Raw genomic sequence first — 19,589 nt, forward strand, 5'->3', positions numbered from 1 at the left:
AACAACAGGTTGGCGCAACCCGCTGGCACCGTTGCCAAGTAGCCACCCGCGAGCTTGGGCGCACGGCTTGCACTCAGGACCTCGCAGGGTCGGGCATCTTTCGACCCAGTGCGGCCGGACCCACGGACCCACCAGCCGGCGCGTTTCGGGATCCAGGCACCCGGGAAACGGGTAACTCACATTCCCAGCTGCCCGGCTGCGGGGGATCCAATTGGAAGAGAGAGGACAGAAGGAAAAAGACGTCTGGTGAAGGGATGACAAGTTTCGGATGCAGGGGATGAAAAGCCACAGCGGTTTCAGGAAACGTCTAATCCATCCCCAAATGTCCCAACCCAATGTAGCGCGGCGGGACACCTGTGCCCAAAGCAGTTCGTTCCAAGGCCCACCTTAGACGCTGCCTCCTGCCACGGGCCGGAGGAGCGCTCCTTCATCTCCCCAGTGGCCTCCTCTTCCCCTGGGGGGGGGGTCTCAGCTCGGGAGGGAGCCTGAGGTCCCCCATGTGAGGTCACCTCCAGGAACTTTTGTGACGTCGGGGAACCCAGGCACCGGAGTGGTTTAGGGGCGGCAGGTATCAATAAGGTGCCTTTGGAGGCACCGGGTGGGGCACTGGTAGCTAGACAGGTACTGGGGGGAGGGGGCTGGGGGGGGACTCACTCCAACTCTCCGAGCATCTGTGGGACCGAGGGCGCCGGAGCAGGCGGGACCAGGCGGAGAGCTCCACGGGAGGCAGCCGGGGGACGACACTCCGGGAGCTTTGTCTGCCACCCGGGACGCGGGCAGCGCCGAGCACCCCTGCGGGCCAGGTCCCCACGTCTCGCACTCACCCACGGTGGCCAGCGTGTCGAAGTCTTGCAGGCGGTAGGCAGGCGACTCGGACGCGGGGGTGTCAGAGCCCGGCCCCTGAGCGGGTGCCTCACCGGGGGTCTCTTCCAGGCTCTTGGGAGGGTCGGGGTCTGCCGCGGCCGCTTTGGCCAGCCCGGGCGCCTCCATGGGGTCGCGCTCCAGGGCGGGGGAGCCTCGCCGAACCAGGGGGAAGAGGAGAGCCGGACTTCCTGGGACGCAGCCTCGGAGTGCGGCGCAGCAGCGTGGGCATCAGTTGCGCCCACCCAGGCGCCCCTCGCCTCCCGACCGGCGGCCCGGCTTAGCTGGCAGGGCGGCGGGGACAATGGCGCGGCGCGGGGCGGCGTTCACTGCAGCAGCGGCGGCGGCAGCGGCGGAGGCAGCGGCTGGTAAGGGTAGCCGGCGGCTTGGGCGGGTGGGCGGCGCGGCTTCGGAGTTGGACGCGGCTGGGCTGCGCGGAGGAGAAGCCGGGTCCCGGCTGCTGGAGCCGAGCGCCCAGACCACTCCTCGTGTCCCGACTCTGCCTCAACTGCGGACGGAGGAGCTGTGCGCCTGATAATAGGTAGTCGGGCGGAAGCGGCCAGGGCGGGGCTGCGCTCTCCCCGCCCTCGAGGACCCGCCTGCGGGGCGGGGTCTCTCGCTGTCGCCGCTCGCCCCGCCCCCCCCAGTCCCCGAGTCCCCGCCCTGGAACCGCGAGGGGGGACGAGGGGGGCTGGTCGCACCGCTCCGGGGGGGCGGGCAGCTTTGGGGAGATGCCCACGCCCCTCCGCACCGCGGGCCACCCCGGGGTGGGGTGCCTGCCGATGTCCCCCGGGGGGGATGCGGGTGGTTGGCCACAGAGGTCGCTGGGCCGCAGCCCGGAAAGTTGGGGACCCGGGGCGTGTGAGGCGCACCGAAGTGAAGTTAAAAAAAAACAAAGCCGAACGAGCAGTTAAAGGCGGATGGGAGGCTGGGGGAGCTGCGCGGCGGCGCCCCCAAGTCCCCACGGAGGTGCCGGGTCTGCTTCCTGGTGTCGCTGCGGGACTAGAGCTGGGCGGGACGCTGACTGTGTCATGGGCACGGAGTGCCATGGGCCTCTGGGACCTTTCAGGACGGCTTCCTCGCAACTCCTATTTCCAAAAAACCGTTCAAGTCGTAACACGGATCCTAACCGATTTCAGAGGCTGAACAGCGACAGGCTGCGCGTGCCAGTGGCTGGGCCGCTGTCCCAGACGCACCAGGGACACTTGCAAAAGCAGTCAATTCCTCGTGTGTGTGTGGCAGGCCAGATGTCTGGGTTTAGAGACCCTGCACAATGCCTACAGCGCATCGGAAATTATAATGTCGTTGGAGGTCCCGTATTTTCAATGGCCGCTATCTGCCGTCGCCCCCCCCCCCCCCCCCCCCCCCGGCATCTGGTTAAAACGCACGCTGGCTTCCTGGGGCCCTGAAAGCCGCGGTGCTAACCAGGCCCCCGGCTGCCCCAGGTGCCAGTCCGCGGAAGCCACTGGGAGCAGAACCGGGGCGCCCTACTGGCCACTTCGTTTACAGGGGTCTCCTCGATTCTGATCGTGGCAGGCGGGTGGGGGTGGGGGGAGGTGTCCCGCCCGCGGGGAAGGTTTCTTGGAGAAGTAAGGCCGCATGCTAGCGACAAATTCAAAGCGGAAACCTCGACCAAGCTCCAGCCCGGTGGCTCTCGGGGAGGGGGCGACAGGAAACCGGAACGGGCTCTGGGTGTGGTTCTCTGGCCCGGGCCGCCAGCCTCGCCCCGCCTCCTCAGGGGCGCTCTGTGGGTGGCATTTTCGCCGGGCGTGACGCCTGCTCTTCTCCTCGCTGGTTGCCAAATCTGCAGCTGGAATTTGAAAAATGCGCGCCAGGAGTGGGCCGCGCATACCCGTGCGCCTAGCCTGGCGACAAGACTGAGGCGACCCCCGCGCCTGGGCCAAAAGGCCCCGCCCGTCCGAGGGGCTTGGGGAACATCGGGTCTGTCCACACGGGGCGAGGGCCTGTCTGTCTCCCCACGGAGCGCTGCGCCCTCTCCACGTGGGTTCCATCGTGGGACTGCGCGGGGCTGGGGGCTGATGTGCGTCAGTGCTCAAGGCCCCGCGGATTCCGCCGCCCTGAGCTGAGGACAGGCCTCGCCCGCCTATTTGCGGCCCAGCCAGACAATGCCAGGATCAAATTCTGGGCTGCCGAGCGCCCGGGACCCCTTCCACTCCCACCCTCGAGTCTGACCACCTACCTTCCTCCATTTCCTAAAATGTCCCGGGCCGGTTTCGCGAGGCTGTCCCCGGCAGCTTTCATCTGCGAGGGTGGCCTGCATTGCCCAGAAAACACAGCCATGGCCCTGGAAAGACCAATCATCCGGGGTGAGGCAGGTGTCCAGGCGCCACTCCCCCCGCCTTTGGAGTAGAGAGCGCAGGAACCCCAGATACGACTCCTGCCCCGCCCCGCCTCCAGCAAGAAAAACAGTCTATGAGGCACGTGCCCCGCCTGGGAATCGAACTGGCCACCCCCTAGCTCACAGGCCGTGCTCAGTCCACTGAGCTACACCAGCCAGGTCCCCAGTGGGGCCACGTGAGAGGCAGCCACACATGGATGTTTGTCTCTCTCTCTCTTTCTCTCTCCATTCCTTCTCTCTAAAAATAAATAAATAAAATCTTTAAAAAAGAAAAAAGGAAAACAGTCTACGAGGGCACTTCTTTCCCAGGATATGATACGCGTATACACACAGACTTGTGCATATAGATGAATGTGTGTGCCCCCATGCATGCGTGTAAATATACATGTACAGGCGTGCATATAGACTGAATTAAAATGGCCAAGAAGCATCCAGCTACCTTCGGAGACTTTGCAGTTCCTCTGTGGTATAGTACTTATTCTAATACATCCTATTCCATGTATTCTAATACGTTTTATCACACAGTCTGTGACTTCTAATGCATGTAGGAGAACAAAAGAACTTCTCAGCTGTCTCCACAGATTTTTAAATTTCCACAGATTGTATTACACTTGAAATGCTCTGTAATATATCGTGTATTCTGTAGTATATACAGGAAGAGAAACATCCATGTGTGGTTGCCTGTCACGTGGCCCCCACTGGGGGACCGGGACTGCCACCCAGGCCTGTGCCCTGCCTGAGAATCGGACTGGCGACCCTTTGGTTCGCAGCCCACGCTCAATTCGCTGAGCTACACCAGCCAGGGCTATTGTATGTTCTTATATATTATAAAAGAATTTTTAAGCCACCGTCACACACCCGACAAGTTATATGTACAATACGACATGTTATATGTATTATGTGGTCAGGGTTTCATATACCATCTAATATATTACATACATTCTAATTTTATTATAGGGTCTAACACATGTATTTTCAAGNGGCCCTGGAAAGACCAATCATCCGGGGTGAGGCAGGTGTCCAGGCGCCACTCCCCCCGCCTTTGGAGTGGAGAGCGCAGGAACCCCAGATACGACTCCTGCCCCGCCCCGCCTCCAGTGTTAGCGAATTCAACAGCAAGAAAAACAGTCTATGAGGCACGTGCCCCGCCTGGGAATCGAACTGGCCACCCCCTAGCTCACAGACCGTGCTCAGCCCACTGAGCTACACCAGCCAGGTCCCCAGTGGGGCCACGTGAGAGGCAGCCACACATGGATGTTTCTCTCTCTCTCTCTTTCTCTCTCCATTCCTTCTCTCTAAAAATAAATAAATAAAATCTTTAAAAAAGAAAAAAGGAAAACAGTCTACGAGGGCACTTCTTTCCCAGGATATGATACGCATATACACACAGACTTGTGCATATAGATGAATGTGTGTGCCCCCATGCATGCGTGTAAATATACATGTACAGGCGTGCATATAGACTGAATTAAAATGGCCAAGAAGCATCCAGCTACCTTCGGAGACTTTGCAGTTCCTCTGTGGTATAGTACTTATTCTAATACATCCTATTCCATGTATTCTAATACATTTTATCACACAGTCTGTGACTTCTAATGCATGTAGGAGAATAAAAGAACTTCTCAGCTGTCTCCACAGATTTTTAAATTTCCACAGATTGTATTACACTTGAAATGCTCTGTAATATATCGTGTATTCTGTAGTATATACTATACTATATATATTTTATACTATATATTGTATTTTATTGTATATTCTTTTAAAATTATTTGTTTGTTTATCCTGAGAGAGAGAGAGAGAGAGAGAGAGAGAGGAAGGGAGGGGGAAAGAAAGAGAAACATCCATGTGTGGCTGCCTCTCACGCGGCCCCCACTGGGGGACCGGGCCTGCCACCCAGGCCTGTGCCCTGCCTGAGAATCGAACTGGCGACCCTTTGGTTCGCAGCCCACGCTCAATTCGCTGAGCTACACCAGCCAGGGCTATTGTATGTTCTTATATATTATAAAAGAATTTTTAAGCCACCGTCACACACCCGACAAGTTATATGTACAATACGACATGTTATATGTATTATGTGGTCAGGGTTTCATATACCATCTAATATATTACATACATTCTAATTTTATTATAGGGTCTAACACATGTATTTTCAAGAGTGTTCAGCTGCCTTCACAGACATTATGATGGTCAAGTTAAAAAGGCCCCTGTATGTATTCTGTGTTAACTACCCGTATGCGGATGGCTACACACCCAGGTGAACAGACATGAGGAAGTCACAGAGTGCCTTCTGCTCGACTTGGGAAGAGGTCACCCCAGGACTTCCGGAAGGAGACCTTCCCTGCCTGCCGTGTACAAATGCCTGGGCAGCTGGGCCTGGCCGGGCAAGGAGATTTCAGACCCTACGTTGAGCAGAGAGAGGGTCACTTGGGATTTGGCCTCTGCAAGCAGGCAGGAACCAGGGTGACCCGTCTGGGTCCAGGCCTGAGACCCCAGACTCCAGCAGGAAGATCTCGACGCAATTCACAGTCTCCCGTGGAAAGGGGGGCTCTGCTAAGGCATTTCCCGGACTCGGGGCATCGCTCCTACTGTCCTTGGGTGAGCTATCAGGAAGGCACTCCCGGGGGCCTCGGGGGCCTTCATCCAGGCCAAGGAACATCTTCCTGGCAAGGACAAAGTCAAGTTCGTGGAAGCAGGCACTGGCAGTCGCTTTGCCCGCATGGGCTTCTCCCTTCTCTCTCGTCACCAGACAACCCCGTGGTGGACGCAGGTTGGTTTGATCTGTTAGGAATTTCCTGATAAGCTAGGGTGGTGTCCAACTTCTGTTGCCCGTGACGCCCGTTCCTCCAAATGACACTGAAGAACCAGGCCCCACCTCCCTGAACCCTGAGCACTCCGTCTCTGATCAGCGCCCAATGTTCTAGAGATCTTTCCTGGAAGTGGAGCAGCCTGTCCCAGCATCTGCGGGCTCACTCCTCCAGTTACATTGGAATTTCAGGTGCCGGAGAGGGTCCAGACCCGACATACGTTCACCAGCGCCCTTGCGTGGGAGCCGGGAAGGCCCCGTAGGGACAGGGGCAGCAGCGCCGTGTTTGAGCGCACCTCTGGCGAGGGGGCTGTGAGTTCCAAGTGGGCTTAGAGCAAGGAATTTGTTCATATTTACTAACCTGCCTGGTTAACGAACTTCAGGCTCCGAGAAACATTCACCCATCACCAGCCTCGCCGGTAAAACCAAACCTTACCCCACTCACTCTAGAAATTGAAGTTTAAACATCGGAGGCAGGTCTCACTTCCAGCCTAGATGGAGGTTTATGTAGGCACCCGGTGCCTCCTCACACAACCAAAAGAAGGGCAACAGCAAATTGAAAAAACAAAACAACAACAACAAAAAAAACAACAACCGGAACTGCCAGAAAAACAAACTGTGTGGGAGTCCGACAACCAAGGAATGAAAGCAGAAACCTTCATACAGACCAGTAGCAGGGGCGGAGAGGTGCTGCTGGGGCAGACAGGACCGGAGAACGGGCAGAGTGAGCGGTCCCACATTTGCGTGCGGATGAACTGGAAGGAACAATTAGGGAGCGAGACAGACCACGCAACCCAGGGCTCCGGAACGGGGAAATAAAGCCGCAAAACCTCTGACTGAAATCACCTGTGGGGGGTTGAGGCGGCAGCAGGAGAAACTCCCAGCCTCATAGGAGAGTTTGTTGGAGAGACCCACAGGGTCCTAGAACGTACACAAATCCGCCCACCTAGAAATCAGCACCAGAAGGGCCCAGTTTGCTGGTGGGAAGTTTAGGAAGTGAACGAAAGCCAGGGAGAGCTGAGCAAGCAACACAGTTCCCTCTCAGACCTCTCACCCCCTCCCCATACGGGGCCCCAACGCAGTGACCTGGGTTGCCCCACCGTGGGGAATACCTAACGCTCTGCCCCCCTCCTCTGTACCAGGTGTGCTGAGACCAGGAAAAGAAAGTGGCCCCAATGAAGGAACAGATCAAACCTCAAGAAAATATACAACTAAGGTATACAGAGGTAGCTAACCTACCAGCTGCAGAGCTCAAAACCCTGGCCCTCCAGATGCTCACAGGCTAGGCTGAGTAAGGTTGCAACGTAGAGGAAACAGGGAAGGCTATGAAAAGTGAAATAAAGGAAAAGGCACAGGGAGCCAACAGTGACGGGAAGGAAACCTCCACTCAGATCAAGGGTTTGGAGCAGAAGGAAGACATAAATGTTCAACCAGAATGAAAAAGCAATTGGGAAAAAATGAGGAGAGGCTTAGGAACCTCTGGGACAACTTGAAACGTTCCGACATCTGGATTATAGGGGTACCTGAGGGAGAAAGAAACAGCCACGAGTGGAAAGCTTCTTTGAACAAATAATAAAGGAGAACTTCCCCAGTCTGGCAAAGGAAATAGACTTCCAGGAAATCCGGGAAGCTCAGAGAGTGCCAAAGAAGGTGGACCCAAGGAGGAACACACCAAGGCACATCATAATTACATTAGCCAAGACCAAAATGGAGGAGAGAATCCTAGAAGCAGCAAGAGATAAGGGGACAGTCACCTACAAAGGAGTGCCCATTAGACTGTCAGCGGATTTCTCAAAAGAGACCTTCCAGGCAAGAAGAAGGGGCTGGAAAGAAGCATTCCAAGTCATGAAATCCAAAGACCTACAGCCAAGACTGCTCTACCCAGCAAAGCTTTCATTTAGAATGGAAGGGCAGGTAAAGTGCTTCTCAGATAAGGTCAAATTCAAGGAGTTCCTCATCACCACGCCCTTAGTATAGGAAATGTTAAAGGGACTTATCGAAGGAAAAGAAGCTATAAAATATAAGCAGTGAAATGACAACACACTCACAACTATCAACAACCGCACCTAAAACCAAAACCAAAACCAAAGCAAACTAAGCAAACAACGAGAACAGCAACAGAACCACAGAAATGGAGATCACACGGAGGGTTATCCGTGGGGGGAAAGGGGCATGGAATAAGAAGCCTAAAAGGTAGGTCCAAAATAGACAGGGGGGGGATTAAGAACAGTGTAGGAAATGGAAATGCCCCAGAATTTATGTGAACGGGCAACTATGATAGCGTCGTCAATAAAAATATTTAAAAATACGAGGCCATTCCAGGACTTTTGAGATGTGACACGGAGATGGTCTTATTTGAGCACCCACTTCTGAAAATAACGCTTCTGCACCTGCCTGTCCCCTCTGAGGTCTGTCCCGAGTGGTCATTTCTCGAAAGTCATAGAGAGAGGCGTTGAAAGTGGGGACCCTGTGTGGGGACCACACCGGTCTGCAATTCAGACATCCCGGGTACCTGAATTGCAGGCACGTGTATTCTGACGCGTCTCACCCAGGTGGAGAGTTTTAACTTTTCAGGTGCCGGAGGGGTTTGCATAAAACTCCTGCCAGCTCCTGGGGGCTTTTACCAGGATTTGTCAACGTGAGCTCCCAAGACCGCGTGGCACCCAACGAATAGTAGTGATTCTTTGTCACGAAGCACTGTCGTAAGCAAGGGCTGACGTAGGAGAAACGTCATATCATATCAGGTCACGTATGTCTCCAGACACGATAAATAACACAGCACCATTAGCCATGACCTATTTTGGGACAAAGGCATGTTTACACATGAAAGAATATACCACAAAACGCGTCCCGAGAAACAAAAACTGAAGCGAATTCCCGGAGCCTTACATTTTGAGGGGAAGAAAACCCAAACGGATTCCAATTAAGGACGCAACGAAACAGTGAGTTTTCCAGCCCCTGGAAGGGGACGGAAGAATGTTCTGAGGTTGACAGGACCACCCGGGTGGGAAGGTCAACCCCCCTGAGTACCTGAAACACGTAACAAATTCACGGAAGTGTCAACAGTGTACAAACACACAGCAGCCATGCCCGACGCATCAGAAATGCACAGAAGCCGGACTGCCGTATGGGCACAAGGGCGTCCAAGGGCAATTCACTCGAAAAAATAAATAAGTAAATCAAGTCAAAGACATGCTATCGGTCATTCCCAGAAGGAGAAACGATGTTTAGAGTAAGTAATAAGCAAGGAGTGACACTAAGCGGCAATGTGGTGGCTGTGTTTCAACACCCCCCCCCCCCCGCAACTTGACCAGGAGGAGACATTCCAAGTGGGCGAGACGATTCTTACACACCTCAGGTTGTGCTGTGCGTGAGGCGAAAGCCTTAAGGGTGTTAGGAATGCTCACGCTTGTCCACTCTGGCCCAGTAATTCTGCCTCTACAGATTGGTGGTTCAAGACGAATCTGGGGGCTCCATCCAGAGCTCGGTGATTGGAGTTGCCCAGGGTTAGGGGCTGAGTTGTGTGTCTTGCCGCACCTGGAGGCCGCCGTCCTGCCCCCACGACCTCAGGAGGGGGCTGCATTTGGAGATGGGTCTTTATAAGAGTGACGTAGGGAGCACGAGGTCCCTAGGGTGGCCCTGGTCCCACAGGAGAAGAAGAGGAGACGGGGATATAGACACCCCCAGAGGGACGCCCATGGGGGGACCCAGGGGGAAGACGGCCGTCCACACGCCCAGGAGGGAGGCCTCAGGGGGAGCCAGCCCTGCCCACCTCTGAGTCTCAGCCTCCAGCCTCCAGGACGGGGAGGGAGCAATGTCTGTTGTCGAAGCCCGTCTGTCTGTGGTGTGCCATTAGCGTGGCCTTAGAAGCATCATATTCTTGTAACTCAAGGCCGTTTTTATTATTGAGAAACAACAGACATACTGTGAACATCCCCAAACAAGGGAACACGTGTGTTTATTCTGACGTGTTCGTGGGAGGAGTCTTCAGGTTCTCCATAAATACTGAACAACATGGTTACCACGGCCACCCCATTTCAGGTCCTACGGGGCCGTATACCCCCTCCGGTCTTCATTCTAGGAGGAGATGGTCCCCCCTCCCAAAGGCAGGACTGCAGGGGAAAGGTTGTGCTTGGCTTTGTTTATCAGTGTTTTCTAATGTTGTGCCTGGGCAGGGTTTGTTTTTTTTTCAAATGAGGCAACAGATTTTAGACCACATGATACACGATGTCACGGGAGATAAACGCACCCAGAGATCTGGAAAACAGATTTCACAGAGCGAGGGGTGGAGAGCGGTTATCGCTCGGGAACCGGGGTTCTGTGGTCGATCGCCGCGTCCAGAAAGCTGGGATGGGAGGCCTTATCAGCACAGCAGATTGTTGGCCTTAGTCACGGGCCCCTTTATCTGCCCGAGACCCGAGAGTCCTCAAGGACGTAGGGAAGCAGGGACATGTTTGGTGGCCTTGCAGGCGGACGTGGGCGACTGCACTTCCCCCTTGGCAGGTGAGATGTTGAGGTTCCTGTCTTCCTGACGCTGGGTGGTTGCCTGGGTCTGAGAAACCCACGTGAGAGACAGGACTGTGAACCTCTGAGAAAATAAGACTCTGCCGGGGGTGAGAACTGGCTTTTGTCAAGAGACAGGCAGGAGTTAAAACGCAGTTTGAGGGGAACATGGTGAATTGTGGAGTCACCCCAGAGCCCATGAATGGGGTGCAGAACACTTGACCCACCCCATACATGACCCCAGAGGGGGACACCCGTGTGTTTCACAGGCAGCCTGCCTTTTTCGCCCTTTGTGCCAAAGGGTCTTTTCATGGGTTAACACGTACAAGAGAAAGGGAAGCCGCAGGGTATTAAATGTAACTATGCACGTTAAAAATGCAATCAGAACCGCAGGTTTAGAGTATAATTTATAATACCTATCATTTATAATAGGTGATGGCTATCCAAATGATAATTTACATTACATATAATTTATACAGAGGTCATATCACGTACAGGAGATATAAATGATGTATGTGATATACTTATACATTCACATATAATTTATAGGTGATGTACAACATGATTTATAGAGAGTAGATATAATTTGCATCTAAAACACATCATTTATATTATATAACATGTGTATAAAATACATCATATATATTATACAAGTGACATCCAAAATATGTATAATTTTGGGACACACAGGCTTTTCCAAGAATCCATAAAGAAAGGTCCATTTGTGCTTATATTATACAGGAATATGATACATGTTTTAATGCAGACACATATCTATGCATATACATGGAAAAATGCATATGACTATACAATGCAGCATTACAATATATACCATGGAGACAGATACACATGTCTATGTACCAAGCATATATTACCATAGAATACAATGTTACAATATATACAATGGAGACAGGTACACTTGTCTATGTATCAAATGTACACTACCATAGAATACAGCATTACAATATATACAGTGGAGACAGGTACACTTGTCTATGCACCAAACGTACACTACCATAGAATACAATGTTACAATATATACAATGGAGACAGGTATGCATGTCTATATGCCAAATACACATTACCATAGACTACAATGTTACCCTATAATACAATGTAGATAGTTGCACATATGTATACAGAGTAGACAAGAAAATGTAAACATGTACATAAGTGCATGCTCCCCCAAGGCCAACACCCACAGGCGTACATAATCAGAGCTACTGCTTGTGGTATCTGTGTCCATAGGCGTGCGTGCGAACATAGACATTTGCACTTTGCATACCTGAAAACCACACAAACTGATTTCCAAGGCCACTGTGGAAGTGACAAATACCTGTGCGCCTCCTGTCCTTCACGCCACGCGTGTTCAGGTCTTGCTTTGCTCTCTGCATCTCCCCTTCACCACACCGCCCCTGCCTTTGCTCACTTTAACTCTGACCTTGGCTTAGAGGCTGCTGGGGGTGGTATCGCTGCTGGACCGAGCGCCGGGCCCTGCGGGTCCTCGGGGGAAGCGATGGGGCCGGACACCCTGTGCCAACACCCCTGAGACCCACACTCAGAGGGGGTGCAGGTTAACGGGCCCGGGACGGCTGCTCTCCCCGGCAAGGCGCGCCCACCCACCACACCCAGGGTTCCCACTGCACCCTTCAAGGCTGAGCGGGGATGGGTCGGGCCTGGACAGTGATGGCTTCCAGGGACCCAGCCAGGTATGCACAGGTGTTTGCAGAAGCGCTCCCTGGCAGCGGAAGTTCACGTGAGACGGGGGTCCGTCCAAGGGGGTGCTGGTGGAGTCCGTCCCCTGTCCCAGGGATCCCCCAATGTGGGCATGTGGGTGAAGCAGAGGTAAGCAGACCCCCGGGGCCTGGGACTCAGATACCTGTGGAGGGTGATGGGCAGACAGCACCAGGAGTCACTTACAGGGAAGCAAAGACTCGAGGGAAAACAAGAGAGAGCAAAGTCGGAGAGCGGAGAGTGGGAGAGGGTGTAGAATGTGATCATTATCTGTACTCGCTGCATATATAATTAGCTGTAAGTATACACTGCTATTCCATATCTCGCAATAGACGTGTGTGCACATTTATGATTGCATGGATGTAGGTCGGCATGCATGCCTGTGCATTGCCTTCCAGAGGAGGCGGGATGGGAGCAGCTTCAAGGAGGGAAGGCGTGAGCGTTGTACGTCTCAGGACGGGGCCTCGACAGTGGGGTTGTGCCTTGAACTCTCCGCAGGGTTGTCGGATCGAGCAAGGAAACATGATAGCATGCCAGTCCCATCAGTGAAGTTCACAGAGAGAATGAAGAAATCATTGCTTCGGAGACTCATATAAATGCCTTTGCACCTCAATGTTAATAAGGGGGAGCGTGTACTGCCATGGAAAAGTTCACAATTTCATTTCAAGATTTTATGTATTCCTTCGGAGACAGAGGGGAAGAGAAGAAGAAAGAGAGGGAGAGAAATGTCGGTGTGGGGTCGCCTCGCGCGAGCCCGGTACTGCAGACCTGGCCCTCGACCCAGGCGTGTGCCCTGACTGGGAATCGAACCGGTGACCATTTGGTTCACAGGTCGGCACTCAATCCACTGACCGACACCAGTCAGGGCAAAAAGTTAATAATTTTAAAAAGTTAGATAATAAAACTAAATCATTGTTTTAGTATACGTACCCCCCCCATTCAACATTTGGGATATATTTATGCTAAATGCGAAGCTGAATTTGAATTGCCAATAAACAATCATTCTTTTTTTAAATTTTATTTCTTTATCTTTAGAGGGGAAGGGAAGGAGAGCGGGAGAGAAATACCAATGTATGGTTGCCTCTCGTGAGTCCCCTGCTGGGAACTGGCCTGCCACCCAGGCATGGGCCCTGACTGGGCACCGAACCACGGTTGTTTGGTTCGCAGGCCCGTGCTCAATCCACGGAGCTACACCAGCCAGGGAGCAATAAAGAGTAATTCTCATAACTATGCTTCAAACTCAAATGGACTCAGTTTGAATTTTAGTATATCTCATTCATCTTTGGGACACATTTATACTAAATGCCCAGCTGAGTTTCAATTTCAGATAAATTTAATATACACATGTCCAGTGCAATCTTTGGGATGTTTTTATATTACATGCCCAGTTAGAACCGCGTTTTAGCTAACCATGAGTAATGCTTTGACTATAAATGTGTCCTATTCTGTATTTGTGACATAGTTACACTAAAAAAAAAAAAAATCATTCACGCTGTACCTGGAATTCAAGTTCAACAGGTGTCTTGTATTTTATTCGCTCAGAGTTAGCAGCTGTAACTCTGAGCAACACCCGGAACCATTGTCAAACTGGGGGCAAGAATATGGTTGTTCTGCTCTGTGGCAAGACAACCCGCTGCCTGCTGAGTGAGGAATGAACTTCCCGAACCCCCAACGGGAGTTACAGCTCCCTGGAGCGTGACAGGAACCCCGGGGGAGATGAGAGGAGCCGTACCCGGGAAGCCTCCGTAACCTCACTTTTCTGTACATGGACAACTGCCCCGAGAGATAATCTGTCGTGAAAAATAAAACCACAGTGATGCGTGCCTTTGCAGCCCAGGACTGCGTCCTCACGGAGAAACGCCAACCAGTGTGCCCTCTCTGTGTGCATTGGTGGAAACCTACCCAGGCCGCATTGATAAGACATGATTTGTCGCAGAAGATCTGAAGCGTGAAGGGTTCAGCGATGTGTAGGTGACCGTCCCCGAAAAGGCCGAGTGAGTCCTGAGAAGCAGGGCTTGGCTCTGAGGCAGGGAGAGCGAAGTCACGGTCGGGTGGGGAATTCAGTGGGTGGGTGGAAGCTGTGCTTTTGATCTAATGTCTTTCGGGTCGATTTGGGTTTCTTCACGGGAGATGTCGTTTTGGAAAAGTTTTTTTTTTTTTTCTTTTCGGTATTCTTTAACGAAGTCATTTTGTTAGCCGCCGGGATCGTGAGGGTCTCCAGTTGCGTGCCAGCAACCCGGATGTCTGTTACGAGATGCCGTGGGTGGGGAGCCCGATGCAGGCCCAGCCTGCTGGCGAAAGAGAAGAAATGTCATCCTCACTGGCAAACAAGTTCAAAGGCTATTCATTCCTGACGGTTGGCTCAGGAATCTTTGTGATGCGGGCGGATAACAGAGCCCGCAGAACATTCCAGTGCAAGAGGAAAAAAAAAAAAAAAGAAAGAAAGAAAGACAAGTTGACCTTGGCTGGGTAGTTCAGGCGGTTGGAGCATCGTTCTGTAGACTTAAAGGTTACAGGTTTCATCCTGGGTCAGGGCACAAAGAGGCAACTGATCTCTCTCTCCCCCCACCGCCCTTCCTTTCCTTGTGAAACAAATAAACTTATCCTCAGGTGAGGATGTAAAACAGGAAAAGTTCAAAATACATGAGAACACACACAATGAATGCTTAGGTACATTTCCCCTACAATGCAGTCTGTATTTATGAAGCGAGTCAAGGGCAAAAAAAAAACAAAAAACCCCAAACCCAAACCCCACCCCCAAACAAACCCTAACGACTGTAGAAAAGTACATACATCTTATTAGATGGAGTTCGAGATTCCCCCACAGATTTCATGTTTCACAGCCTCTGGGGTATCATTAGAGCAACCCACAGGGGACCGAAAATTATGGCCCGTGAAGAACTCATGCCACTAATGACCGTTTATTTATTTTTGAATTTAGAAGCGCCGCTCTCATCGCGAGATGCCTTGAGACAGAGAAAGCAAAGAAAAACAGCAACGTAGAGAAAAGCAAACCGGGCTTGTGCCACACACGCTTGGCCGAGTGGACAGGGGATGCCCAACTCCGCTCTCAGGAAGTAGCACGGAGCTTCTAAGCTGTGGGTTCTCCTGGAGGTGGGGCTGGGGCTGGGCCCGGGGCGGGGGGTGTTGGTTCAGGACCACCTGGAGTTTTTTTACTTCTGCCTTTGTTTACAAGTGGGCAGGGTTGGTTCCGTGGACGCTGAGAGAGAGCAGATGTATTCGGAACGGTAGGAAGGGAATTCTAGAGCCATTTGCTGCGAGGTAGTGAGACTCCCTATGTGGGTGAGAGGGCAAAATACAGGAGCAAAGATCTCTGTTCTGAGGGCAGGTCCCAGCCATGTGGCCAAAGAACGGAGCCGTGTGTCCAATAACGGGGAGCAAAGAACTTCTTTGAATGCCTTTCTAATTCAGCCAACGCTTTTAAGTAGCTTCGCCACCTGAAATGAAAGAAATCGGTCCAAGGGTCCGTCAACAACCCCAGAGAAGCCCCATCCTGCATGAATCTGTTTGGACACGTTCACGAGACGTCACAGAAAGTGCATGCGCCGTCGGCCGTTGTCACCACAAGCACCCAGACAAAGACCCCACGGGGTGCCGAGACTCTGCTGTGTCTTGGAAGATGTCCTTGCATCGGGAGGGTGCAGAACGGCTTTGGGACGAAGAAGACACGAAAGAGAGAAAAGTGGTTTGCTGTGGTCTTGTGGGAATGGTGTGGAAGGGGCGGCCATCCACGACCATTAGGCCACCGATGTCTCTAATCAGCGTGTACACTTAGTCCAAGAGTAGGACGCTCTTTAGAATGTGGGTACCATCCTGGATGCAGACAGACAGGGGTGGAAATAGCCAAAGGGGGCCCCGGACACCCCCACCCCATTCTGTGAAAGCGGGGAGAAATGGCACATAATCTTGAGGAGCAAACACCAGCACCCACAACTCGTACCTGCACTTGAACTCAAAGACATGGAGACGTGAGGAAGCAGGACGGGAAAAGCTCGCGAGGCTTGTAGCTCGAGGTCCCCTGGGGCCAGCACCAGCGTCTGCAACGCGATGTCTTGATTGAGGGAGCGGTGCCACGTTGCACAAAATGAGTAAATGAGTGTCTGGGGTCACTTGTTCTGCATTTTGCTTCGTGTCTCAGGACAGAAGACTGATGGGCAGGGTTGGCAGGTACGCTGGGGCCTGACAATGAGGAGCAAAACACCTTCCTGGTGCAGCAACATGTTGAGAGATCTCCGGGGCCCCCCGAACGAACCCCGAGTCTTTGCGATGCATTTAATCATAGAGAGAAATAGAACAGACACTCGGTAGACATGGTTCGGTAGAGCTTTTGCTTGTAAAACTGTGGGCGTGTTCAGAGAAGATGGACAGAGTTTTAGAGTTGCCGAAGATGGTCAAAGACGTTCCGTGAGCTGAATGAACCGTTTGGGGGAGGGGGGCAGATGGATGTGTTCATGGACCCAGCCTTTCATGGGGTGAGAAGGGGTGATTTTGTGTGGACCACGAAGCCACTGGAGGGATTGAGACGTATACATGGGCAGTGACGGAGTGGCCACGGAGCTGTAGACTCCAGCACAGGGAAATACAGTCAACGCCATTGTGATCGGTGTGTGGGGGGCCGTGTGGGTGCTGGAAATACGAGGGGCATCACTTTGTAACGCATACGACCGTCCAACCCCTGTGCCGATCACCGGAAACTAACACCCAATCGTATTCGATAGCGACTGTACCTGGGAAACGCTTCAAAAAGCAAGAGACTCCTGAGCAAGGTCTAAAGTTGGCAATGGGTCGTCATTAGGGAGTCAGAAAGTTTCTGGGTAAATGTGATTCCTGGTACTAGGCAGTATATATGTATGTAGGTTAAAATACACATATATAGTGTGTGTGTGTGTGTGTGTAGACACACACTAGTCTTCAATGAACATTGTGGACAGGTTCTTGGAACCTCAGCAAACGCACGTCTGACCAAACCAACTTGACGATAGCCCACGTGATGTAAAGGAGAGTTGAGTTCCTAGGGCGTCTCATCCTTATTATAAGGAAACCAGGTTGAGCAAAAGGATGTCATTGAAACACCTGGGGGGTGTGTATGTGTGTGTGTGTGTGTGTGTGTGTGTGTGTGTTCATGGTGGGGACTTTGGACGCTTGGCGCTTCCAGAAGGAACCCCATTTTCCCACGCGCTGAGGCTGTCCTCACGGCTCAGAAAACAAGTTCCCTGTGTGACTTCAGCTGGGAGGACGTTGGCCCAGATTCCATTCTCGGGACACCAAGGGTCCGTACATTCCCTTCCTTCTGCCTCGTCTCTCGAGGGCTCCACCACCAGCTCGAACCCTCTTCCATCCGTGGGGGTTCCGAGCTGTATCGAGACGTGAGTGCTTCTGAAGATGCCTCCGTGCTCCCTCCCCAAGGGCACGGAACAGATATTTCCCAAACAGCACACACACACACACAAGTCTCCGCAGTGTCCTCGGCCATGTGGTGGGCTGGCTTTGTCCTTTCCGAAGGAGCAGGTGGGACCTGGGACCTGCCAAGACGTCCCCTTCGCAAGGGTGCAGGAATCTTCCGGAAGGCAGCCTGTGTTTGGGAATGGGACAGCTGCTTCAGGATTCTGGCCGCCCCCTCCCCCCCCCCCCCCGGGAGCTCTTGCCACCCACGGTCTTGCTCCGGAAGTTCTTTCTGGAACTGCCCGCCTGCAACCGTCGAATGCAGGCACAGAGCAGCTCTCCGACTGGGCACCCGTGTGTCTGTTCCGTGTGGTGGGTTGTTAGGGTCCCGGCTGGGGTTGTTAGGAGCCTGTGGGGTTTTGTGCCAGTGGCGGTGGGGGGGGGGTGTTGGTTGTTGTGAGCTTTTGTGGGGCCAGCTGGGGGTGTCTGTGGGCAGACCCTCACACCCACAGCATAGCTTCGTGGAGCCCGAGGAACGCTTTGCTCTCCAGCTGGGCTCCGGGCTGATGTTTCTGGGCGGATGGCTGCCAGGTGGTGCACCCTCTGGGTCTGGGCAAACCAAGTTTCCCAAAAACCTCACCCACAAAGACCTGAACACAGTTGCTTTGGAAATGGACTTGATTCCTGGCCCCCATGCTTCTTGATGGGGTTGACGTAACACACACCTGGCCTTCTCTCTCTCTCTCTCTTGCTACCTGGTTTCAGGTTTGGTCAACGGTTTGTGTTNGGGGTGTCTGTGGGCAGACCCTCACACCCACAGCATAGCTTCGTGGAGCCCGAGGAACGCTTTGCTCTCCAGCTGGGCTCTGGGCTGATGTTTCTGGGAGGATGGCTGCCAGGTGGTGCACCCTCTGGGTCTGGGCAAACCAAGTTTCCCAAAAACCTCACCCACAAAGACCTGAACACAGTTGCTTTGGAAATGGACTTGATTCCTGGCCCCCATGCTTCTTGATGGGGTTGACGTAACACACACCTGGCCTTCTCTCTCTCTCTCTCTTGCTACCTGGTTTCAGGTTTGGTCAACGGTTTGTGTTTAACGGCAGTGATGCTGGTCTCATACGGCGATGGTTTGGGTCCTGTTTGGGGATGAAAATGGGGAGTCGCCACGCTGAGGACCTGAATGGAGTGATTTGGGGACTGGGGACAGCTGGGAATGGCCTCAGAATGGGGCTGGATTTGGAGATGGGTCTTTGTAGAAGTGATTTGAGGTGACATGAGGTCAGTAGGGTGACCCTGGTCCCACAGGACATGGGTCCTTGTAAGAAGAGGAGGTGGGGACACAGACACCCCCAGAGGGACGCCCGTGTGAGGACACAGGGGGAAGATGGCCTTCCACACGCCCAGGAGAGAGGCCTCAGGGGGAGCCAGCCGTGCCCACCCCTGGGTCTCGGCCTCCAGCCTCCAGGACGGGGAGGGAGCAATGTCTGTTGTTGAAGCTGCCCCATCTGGGGTAGTTTCTCGTATCAGCCCCAGCACATGAAGCCACGTGGGCCACAGTGGGTCCGTCTCAGACTCGACAGGAAGGAATGAAAGTGCACGTCTTCCTGGAGAAGCCTTTGCATAGAGCGTGTGGTGGGAAGAGGCCAGGACATTAATAAAAAAAATGCACTCACCTGCCGCCCTCCCCCCGTTCGACACACCTTTTATTCAGGGCAGGGAAAAACAAGACCCGCTTCATCTGAAGTCGCCCAGTCCCTTGTCCCCTACGAGCGACCCGAGACAACCCCTCCTCTGGTGAACGCAACGTTTCAGCTTCCTGGCTTGTCCGTGGCCGACACCCAGCCCCACCCCTCACACTTCCTGCTTTGGGTTTCCCTCAGAAACCGTCGGCACGTTTTATTCAATCTCGTGATGTAAACAATACAC

The 19,589-nt window shown here is 53.2% G+C and overlaps 1 protein-coding gene across 3 annotated transcripts in view; it reads right to left on the reverse strand.

The window, feature by feature from the left end:
* The window catches only part of PRKX (protein kinase cAMP-dependent X-linked catalytic subunit), a 56,319-nt gene extending 55,124 nt beyond the window's left edge, over positions 1-1,195 (reverse strand). For all 3 annotated transcript variants that reach the window (XM_037027714.1, XM_037027712.1, XM_037027711.1), the window contains exon 1: positions 825-1,195. In XM_037027714.1, the coding sequence (XP_036883609.1) occupies positions 825-990 (166 nt within the window). In that variant the 5' untranslated portion in view covers positions 991-1,195. The remainder of the gene's footprint in view (positions 1-824) is intronic.
* Positions 1,196-19,589: the final 18,394 nt, after the last annotated feature.

This window comes from Sturnira hondurensis, unplaced genomic scaffold, assembly GCF_014824575.4.
Source record: "Sturnira hondurensis isolate 20B ecotype Veracruz unplaced genomic scaffold, ASM1482457v3 Scaffold0019234, whole genome shotgun sequence".
NCBI lineage: Eukaryota > Metazoa > Chordata > Mammalia > Chiroptera > Phyllostomidae > Sturnira > Sturnira hondurensis.